The sequence below is a fragment of the Anneissia japonica genome, unplaced genomic scaffold (genome assembly GCF_011630105.1).
Source record: "Anneissia japonica isolate Jap-2015-1 unplaced genomic scaffold, ASM1163010v1 scaffold288164_len509026_cov199, whole genome shotgun sequence".
Lineage (NCBI taxonomy): Eukaryota > Metazoa > Echinodermata > Crinoidea > Comatulida > Comatulidae > Anneissia > Anneissia japonica.
In genome coordinates this window covers 371,021-380,703 of record NW_022752067.1, presented here as the reverse complement: position 1 = coordinate 380,703, position 9,683 = coordinate 371,021, and the positions used below count along the sequence as shown (strand labels likewise).

Below are 9,683 nucleotides of genomic sequence, written 5' to 3'. Positions count from 1 at the left end.
TGTGTTTAGTATTTCATTGCTGTGTTTGTGCCACTGCTAACTGTTGCTTAACACTGTATTCTTCAGATGGGATGTAAAGCTGGGCACTTGCTGCGCCAGACGGGCGTCAGCCGATGCAATTCTATGAAAAATGCAATGCAATAACGCGCGCGCAATTAATCGTTTTTAATGACGATCCGTTTTGACTGCTACCGACAATCAGCAGACGGCGAGTCGAGTGGCTAGCTACAGCCTTATTATCGGTGCTGGTTCCAGCTGCTCCTCGCCCATGGTTCCGTTGGTAGAATCCATTCTTCTCGGATTGAGTGTATACATCTGGCTCGTGTGCACTTTAAAGAATCATTGCATCTTTCGGAAGAAATGTCGGGCCACTTAGACAAATCCTGGCGTTGTCACCTTGGTGGTGATGATGGTGGTGATGTTTGGTGGTTGTGGTGGTGATAATGTATGATTATACTGTATAATGTATTTGGTGATGGTGGTGATAAAGACGGTGGTGGTGGTGGCTGTTAAGATATTTTGGTGAAGATTGTAATGTTGGTTCCTCATAAACTCTACTTCCTACATTTGACCATCCAAAGATAGATAAATAGATAACTTTATTGTGCCCATAAATACAAATAAGAAAATGTATCTTCCATTGGCAGATGTTTACAAAATACAAATGTAAAATTACTCACATGTAAAAATGAAAAATCGTTCATATTATTACAGTATTTGTTATAAATCACAAATTACAATGACAAAAATTTGTTAAAAAATATTATTGCCAAATACAAAAATAAATCATACAGTAATATGTACAGTATAAATCATAATTTTACAACCATCAGATTTTATATTCTATATAATTATTACAATTGCCAATACAAATCTATCTCTCCATAAAGACCCCTCTAATTAATGACCACCATCAATTAAAGACCACTTTTCCGTGGTCCAAATTAACAAATGTCTTTTTATTTTTATTATTCTAATTAGAGACCTAAGCTGCTAAAGACCATGTAAGCCCTTTTGGTCCCAAAATTTGTCTTTAATTGAGGGAGACCTGTAAAACAAACTACAAAAATATATTATTATTATTACCGTATTATTATTATTATTATTATTAGTGAATTACAATACTACAAAAAAATATATATAATTACAGTATTATTATACTGTACATAGCGCCCTCTGGGGTTACGTAATTGAAGATTATTATAAACTCAATTAGGATTGTCGATAAAAGTCGATATTAAAAGAATAGTTGGTGCTAAAGAAATACAGGTGTAAACATACATTTTGAAATTGTGGTCATGGTTATTGGGTCAGACCACTTTTGAACTTCGATTTTTTTTATTTTGCTGTGATACTGTATAAACAAAATTAAAATATCGGTCAGCCTGCTCTCACAATTTACACATTAGGCCTAAAAGATCCTAATCCTAAGGACTGATAGTTTTTCAAGGCAATTCAATTGAACATGGTGCAAAAAACATGTTACCATTCGGTCATTGAGACATAATATATGATGTGGTTTGTATTAGTATACGGAACGGTGATGTCATATAACACTCAAATGGGTAGATCACACATATTGACATAACCGGAGACGTTCTTGATTTCCCTCCACACACACACACACACCCACACACACACACACACACACACACATTGGTACATTCTTGTCACGTGAAACTGACCTAGAGACGAATATTATATGCGCTAGAAGTGCTCAACCATTGGACACTGACCTGGACAAATGCATCATCAGATAATTCAACCAAGGCCTACTTCTTATACTTTCCCTCTACCAAGAGCTAACGATCTTTCATAGGTCAAGTTTTGCGCTTGCATATAATTATTATTATATTAATCAACATACTACTGCATATTGAAGCCATAAAGCAGCTTTAACTGAAATTTAAACAAATAAAAAACTAATCTAGATATCCATTCAAATATTGTTAAATTAGGCTTACCATACAACACTGCTTTGGATTGTATGGATTAAGACCTACAGCTGCATAAAGTATACAGTAGGCCTATAGGTAAATTTGATAGATACGGAGCACGAGTGAGAAAAACAATATTTCACCTTGCTAATAACGGAGATTTGTATGCCTATACCGTAAAACCTAAAATTGAAGCCAAGTGGGCTTAATCTCGAGATGAAGCCCATCTCGAATGTTAGCCCCCCCCCCCCCAAACCCTCTTTACTTTGCAAAATTAGCCTCGAAAAGATGCCCATGGGCTTCTTTTCAAGATAGCATAGGCTTCTTTTCATACGATGTACATGAAATTCAAACAACAAAATTAATTTAAAACAAGCTTGGTTTATTTTATTTATCTATTTTTTTTTATACAGTTATTTTTTATTTATACAGTAGTTCAGGGAATTTAATGCCAGTTAAATACGCTCCATGATAAAGATTGATGTTACGGTACATGATACAGATTGATGTTACAGTGGCCTTATTTATTGTTTTATAGTACAAATCCACAAAATTTACAGCATTCCTTTTGAAAAGAAGCCTCCCTCTTTACTTTACAAAAGTAGCCTCGGAAAGAAGCCCATCCAAATTTTGCAAAAAAAAAAAAAAAAAAAAAGACAAGGGCTTCAATTCAAGGTTTTATGGTTTATAAAGACAGATAATAAAGAGTAGAAAGTTGTTATGATGTATCCTACTTTTTTACCAATGTATTAGGTTATTGAGTGAAATAACTTTCTTTTAATTATTTGGAATACAGTAATTACATATTGAAAAATACGAATTCTTTGATAGATCGTGGGAAATACCTCATGCATGGAATGTTAGTAAACAAAATACGCACAGCTGATTGGATGTCTACCAGCATAATAATTTAGAGGTTGCTAGATGACGTCATGCGACACAAGCGGTAAACTGCGGTCGAGCGGCCTCGTAGTTATGACAACATTGAGAATTCCTGTATTGTCGTTGGAGAGCTTGGGAAAATAGCAACACGCTTAGAGGGTAGCCATTTTGGAATTGTGTTGGAAAATGAGTGAACGAACATGGAACATTCTGCTCTAGTATAACAATATTTAAAGCTGGATTTCTTTCTCCAACATCGGAAATATATATATTTTTTTGGTGAGTAAGATACAACATGGTCGATTCGATGGTGGATTCTATAAGAAAACCGAGTTTACAGGCCCCACGATCGCGGTCGCTTGTGACAGGGACCGCCGCTGCGGGGACTGGCAACGACTCGATATACGCTCATCTTGCCGATAACAATACGAAGGGAATTGGAAATCATGCTTCTCATGTGGAATTACCACCAATAAAAAGCCGAGCAATTGGAGTAAGTAACAAAAAATCCAGTGATCATGTTGTAGGTGGAGTAAAAGTTACTCAATTATTTGAAACGGACGATAATCATAATCATCAAAGTCGAAATATCCAACGTAACTTTCAACATCAAAATGGAGATGTTCGAAATGGTACAACAGGTCATCAGCTACCCTCAGTTCAGAGGGCCCCCAGTGTGGGGAGTAATGGATCAAAAAATGACTCTGCGAAAGGGCGTTCGGGTCCTATGACTCCAGAAGAATCCATGAAACTGTATATGCATAAACTAGGCGCATATGAACATCATGAAATATTTAACTACTCACAGATATATTTTGTTGGACCAAATGCCAAAAAACGCCATGGAGTGGTAGGAGGTGCAAACAACTGTGGTTACGATGATGAACAAGGGTCATATATTCATGTTCAACATGACCACATAGGATATCGATATGAAGTACTTAAAATTATTGGCAAAGGCAGCTTTGGACAAGTAGTAAAAGCATATGATCATAAAACCAATCAGCATTTAGCTGTAAAGATGGTACGAAATGAAAAACGATTTCATCGTCAGGCACAGGAGGAAATCAGAATCTTAGAACACTTGAAAAAGCAGGATAAAGACAATAATATGAATATCATTCATATGGTGGAAAGCTTTACATTTAGGAATCATATATGCATTACATTTGAACTGCTAAGTATGAATTTGTATGAACTTATAAAGAAGAATAAATTTCAGGGATTCAGTCTACAGTTGGTAAGAAAATTTGCCCACTCTTTACTACAGTGCCTCGATGCCCTCCACCGAAATAGAATTATTCATTGTGACTTAAAACCAGAAAACATTTTATTAAAACAACAAGGTCGGAGTGGAATCAAAGTTATTGACTTTGGTTCAAGTTGTTATGAACACCAAAGAATTTACACATATATTCAGAGTCGATTTTATCGTGCACCAGAGGTTATCCTTGGTGCCAGATATGGAATGCCGATAGATATGTGGAGCCTAGGATGTATACTAGCGGAGCTTCTAACCGGATACCCACTTCTGCCAGGCGAGGATGAAGGAGATCAACTTGCTACCATGATAGAACTTCTTGGCATGCCCCCACAGAGATTGATGGACCAATCCAAGCGTTCTAAAAATTTCTTCAACTCTAAAGGCCATCCAAGGTATTGTTCTGTTACAACATTACCTGATGGTACGGTTGTCTTAACTGGTGGCCGGTCGAGGAGAGGCAAAGTCCGGGGTGCGCCTGGGACTAAAGAGTTTGTGAAGGCACTGAAAGGATGTGATGACCAGCTCTTTTTAGATTTCTTACGGAGGTGTCTTGATTGGGATCCTGCTACTCGTATGACGCCAAGTCAAGCACTTAGACACTCGTGGCTTCGACGGCGTCTTCCAAAACCGCCCAGCGACCAGACGTCGGCAAAACACAAGCGCCAGGGATCATCTGTAGCCAAGCTTCCACCAACTGGTGTACATAGTGGTAAAGGTCGTCAAATAACAGATGGCACTGTAGCATCCCAAAGAACAGTTTTACCAAAAATTGTAACCTGATAATTGTGGATATTTTAGAGAGAGGATAATAATTGAAAATTAGCATTCCAAATGGTGCATCTGATATGTTCACATTTTCTGAACTATGCTGTGTACAATGATATGAATGCAAGAAAGAGCAATTTAATCTATATTTTGCTAACATAAACCATTTTGGCATGACATTCATATTTTGATCAAATACATTTTTATGTAGAGAGTACAGAAAATGTGTCTTTTTGTCCAAAAGTGTTCGAATAATAGAGTAAAGTCTTTCAGAGGAAAGGTAGCAATTCTTGTCTGCAGGTACAGTTACAGTTTTTAATTAAAACCCCCGAATTACATTAAATTAAATTACTAATTTAACTACAAATTGATATTAAGTCACAGTGTATAAATACTAACAATTGTAGTAAAAGGCAAAATTTGCTTACTGAAATTGCATGTACTTAATTTCTCCATACCTGCTACATTGGAATGATAATCATTTTTAATTGATCATTTCTATGCAAATTTGTGCAGGGTGCCTCAATACAATTTATAAAATTTCTCCATTGACATTCTATGATTGTAATTTATTTTAATTTAATGTTTTATTGAAAATTTCTTACCAGTATTTTCATATTCAAGTTTTAATTATTCCATTTTAAAGTATTTTTATTCTGCAATTTTTTTTTTTATAAGAAAACAATAATAGTTCAATCCAAAGTGAATAGGTTATCAAATTTAACAAATTGTTATTGTACATCGATTTTAACAGAAATTACTATCTATTCTGTTTTTAAGGACTTATTCTAAAGGAATACTACCTGTACCTTGAAACAATTTTTGATACAGTAGCATTATTCAATGTCCATTTAGTTTTTGTGTTAAATACTTTTGATGAAGCTGTCCATTGTTTTTCTCATTTCTTATCATTTTCATGAGCTGTGATCCCATTGTCTGAGTACTAATTTCTTTTCTAGTGTATTCGTCCCACAGAAAATGTCAATGTTTTTGGTGATGATTATGCAGTGGCGGATCCAGGAAGAAATTTTTTGCTGGGGTGGCGCAAGAGACAATCGGTCTGTGAAGGAAGGGTGGGACTTGCAGGCTGATAGGTCAAGTACCACTTGGAAGGTCCAGAGCTTGAGCCATTTTAATCTACAGTATTTATCTAGATATTTGTTTGGTTGCTGCTGCAGGGGTCCTTTCTTCTGGCTCCGCCACTGTTATGGAACACATTCCATTCGTGCAACTAGAAAATCCGTCCATCTAAGATACGCACAGTACGTCTAGTTTTTGTGGTAGAGCAGTTTCTACATAAATGTGCTTTTACAGTGCAATTCAATAATCTGTTGATTTTATCTACTTACCGCAATGAAAGTACTGAAAATAACTTATATCAGGAGTATCGGTAACTAGGTTAAATATTATTTTTACCCAAAATAAGTACAGTATTACAATGTTCATTTATTGTGATTGCTAGGAACTATTTTTAGAGAACGTCCATTGTGGTGTTTTGGTGTTCACTGGCTAGATAAACGCAGAGAGAACAATAGTGTTGGATAGGTGTTATATGCCCCTGCACTCCATTTTCCATTAGCTACTAATTTATAGGAAATCAATGGAGAATTGAATCACATGTTTTAACGCCCCTGGAACTTTCAGGTGAATTATTATTATTATTATTATTATTTTTGAATGGCATGCTATTTCATTTAAGTACATGTACAGTAGCTACCAATAATGCATTTTCTGATATTAGTACATGAACATTGTTTTGTTGAAACAGGTTTACTATACAGTACTTGTATATATATTATCCAGAGTACTGAATTAACAATGTCTTCTTGAGCACTGTACATATGTTCAGAATTGCTTTACAGTATATCCTCAACTATAATTGTATATTAATTCAGTCTTTGAAACAAATTTCAAAAGTCTGTGGTCAAATTGTTCTAATTTTTTTGTCTAACCCACAAGACCATTGTCCCATTCATCTATTGTTCTCTTGGGGTTTTTGATTGGCCAGTTAAAAACTGATACAGTCTTTGTACTGTACAGTACTTTTAATGCTAGGCTTGCTAGTATGTATCTAACCAACAAAAGTGAGTCATGATAATTCAGAGATAAAGTACTGTAACAATCTTGTATGGTGATGTTATGTGCTGCATTATAATGTTTACCATGTGATAACTATTCTGGAATAACCAGTTAAACAAGATAACAGATCATATTTTTATGAATTGTATTGTTCATAATCCACAATAGATTTGTGATATTTTGAACTGCTGTACAGTAAATAGCTATGGAATATTGTCCTATTTTTAAGTTGTTGTTAATATTCAGTTTTGTTGTTTTATGTTGCTGTGAATTTTTTCATAATCTGTTTGTTGCTATATGGCTGTACAAGGTTTCCCGTCCTGGTTTTACTACCTAGCCAAACCTCTCATTTCCAAAAAAAGATACACATATTTCATATGAATTGTTTATGTTTTGATGAAGCGTTAATAGTTTCATTTGCTGTTCATGGATATGCATAAAGTGTGTACACATGTCCAAAATGCATACATTTTATGAATAATCAATATAATAAATTTTAAACATAATTTATGCATATGATTTAATAACACTGAATATTCATAAATTGTATCCTATTAATATTTGTGTACACACTTAAATAAACGTTGAATATTTATAAATTTAATTGAAATAATTTGAATATATACATTTGAATAAACTTAATATTTTAAAATTATATATAAGTAATTTATTCACATATTTTATGAATAGCTACTAAATATTCATAGTTTTATGTGTCTGAAGTATTTATGTATACATTTTTGTTTCAAAAAATATATTGAATGTAAATTTGTACATAAGAATGGATGGATACACATATTAGTGTAATATTGAAATGCTATTATCTGACATTACTCATTGTACAAAGTTTGAAGAATTTCTGATGTAAATACTGTATCCCATCATCAAAACATTACCTAATCAGCATGATTTTACAGTTGGATTTTAACTCCTGACAATTGCATTTTTAAAAACCATGTTCTGTATGTAAAGACCATACGCTGGTGTGATTTTCCATACTACTGTATTGAAAAAAATATATATATTAAGACACTGTATTTTCACTAATGATTAAAACGAGCTGGTTTTGTTATGGACAAAAATGGCAGTGTGAGTTGGCAGTTTTGTTGTGTTGAGTAGTAGTAGGGCGGGGTTCACATATTGATTGTCATTGTCCCACCTGTCAATCTCATCATTACTGGTATCGGACATATGTTATAGCGTAACACCTACTATTCTACCTTGCAGCTGTAGGTAGGCTATTGTTTCCATCATTAGATGATTGATGGTAACTGCATATTTTACTGGAATGGTCCCAGAGATTTTGGTAGCTATGAATAGCTACCGTATTTTTTAAGTGTTTACGAACGGTCTCAATTTTGAATCTAAACAAATTTAAAATATATTGAATCCCAACACGATGGTGTGTATTTCAATTCTTGGAGTATGTATTATACTTCATTATTTAAGATTAATCAGGGGACCTTTCGGCAGTACTACTAGCTGTATGCTACACTATTGTAAGGAAAATGATGCTGTCGTCCTTGCTCCCAACAGCGAATTTTTATAAGTAGCATCATAAAGTCTGTACTACTACTAGTGCACACAGTATCGGTTTAATTTGAGTCTTCAAATTATATGACTAGGTAATAATTTTGGTTTGATATATTAGCCATTGATGGTGTTATGTAATTATCATAGAAATGTGTTGTTCTTTGAGACGTTTTGGGAGATCAACTCCTTCTTTTCTTTTTTTTTGACATTCCGAAAGTGTGGCCGGCCCGCCGCCCCTGCATGTTGTCCTATAATTGCACTTGTTTTGCGTCCAGTTTAACTCTCCTTTTGTTGGACCTTGGCAACAATATCTAATGGGTGGGGCATAGCGAAAAAGGCCCGACGTTTCCCATCATGCAAACCAAGCATTTTATGCACTTCATGTTGTTGTTCTGGTCATCACTTAAAAGCATCTTAGAATACATGTGCGGACTTCAATACTGTTGCAACTTGTAATCAGCAGATTGGGAAATTAAACCTAATCATTCACTTTTTCTCACTTCTGTGCTTTTTATATCTTGTCCTCTTTTATATATAGTGAATGTCAACGGAAGATTAATCTCTCTCTTAGAAATGATATGTGAAAAGGTATATTAAAACATCATAATTAAACGAAAAATAATGTCGTACTGTCCCAGAAATAATCAAGCATTTCAAGAAGAAATAAACTCATCAATCATTTACTTTAAAATATACATTTTAAAAAATACAAAGAGAAAAATAAGCACAGGATTTGTGGAATTAAAAACATCTGTATCACTAAGAAACAAGGATGCCGAATGTATGTCGCTTAGCAACAGATAAGAGGAAAAGAACATCGCGTTTCTAAGCAATATTAGCAGGATGGAATTTGACGTTATGACTGGACAACGCTTGAATGAGATGCTGCTCTATTCTGCATGATGTTTACTTTAGTATAATCATGGAGGTATTAATAATACCTCCATGGTATAATAACGTAAAAATATTAGAGGGTTATACCAGCATTTTATTAACTTCAAGGAGATCCTCATTTATTGATGTCAGTTACAGGAAAAAGGCAGGAATGGCGCCAGCGGAGGGGGAAAGGGGTGGGCAGCCCCCACTTCCACCGGTCTGGGAGAAAAAGCACAATTCGTCGGGGAGAAAAACAAATTATATGTATTTTCTACATAATAGTAGACTCTAAAATCGATTAAATAAGCCTTTGAAACCCCTACATTTGTAAAACTTTCCGGGGGTAA

General features: G+C 34.6%; 1 protein-coding gene across 1 annotated transcript; it reads left to right on the top strand.

Moving 5' to 3' along the window:
• The first annotated feature begins 2,919 nt into the window (after nucleotides 1-2,919).
• Nucleotides 2,920-8,009, top strand: LOC117122078 (dual specificity tyrosine-phosphorylation-regulated kinase 2-like). The gene has a single exon (XM_033267548.1). The coding sequence runs from the start codon at nucleotides 3,115-3,117 to the stop codon at nucleotides 4,861-4,863; it is 1,749 nt and encodes a 582-aa protein (XP_033123439.1). The 5' UTR covers nucleotides 2,920-3,114; the 3' UTR covers nucleotides 4,864-8,009.
• The last annotated feature ends 1,674 nt before the right edge of the window (nucleotides 8,010-9,683 follow it).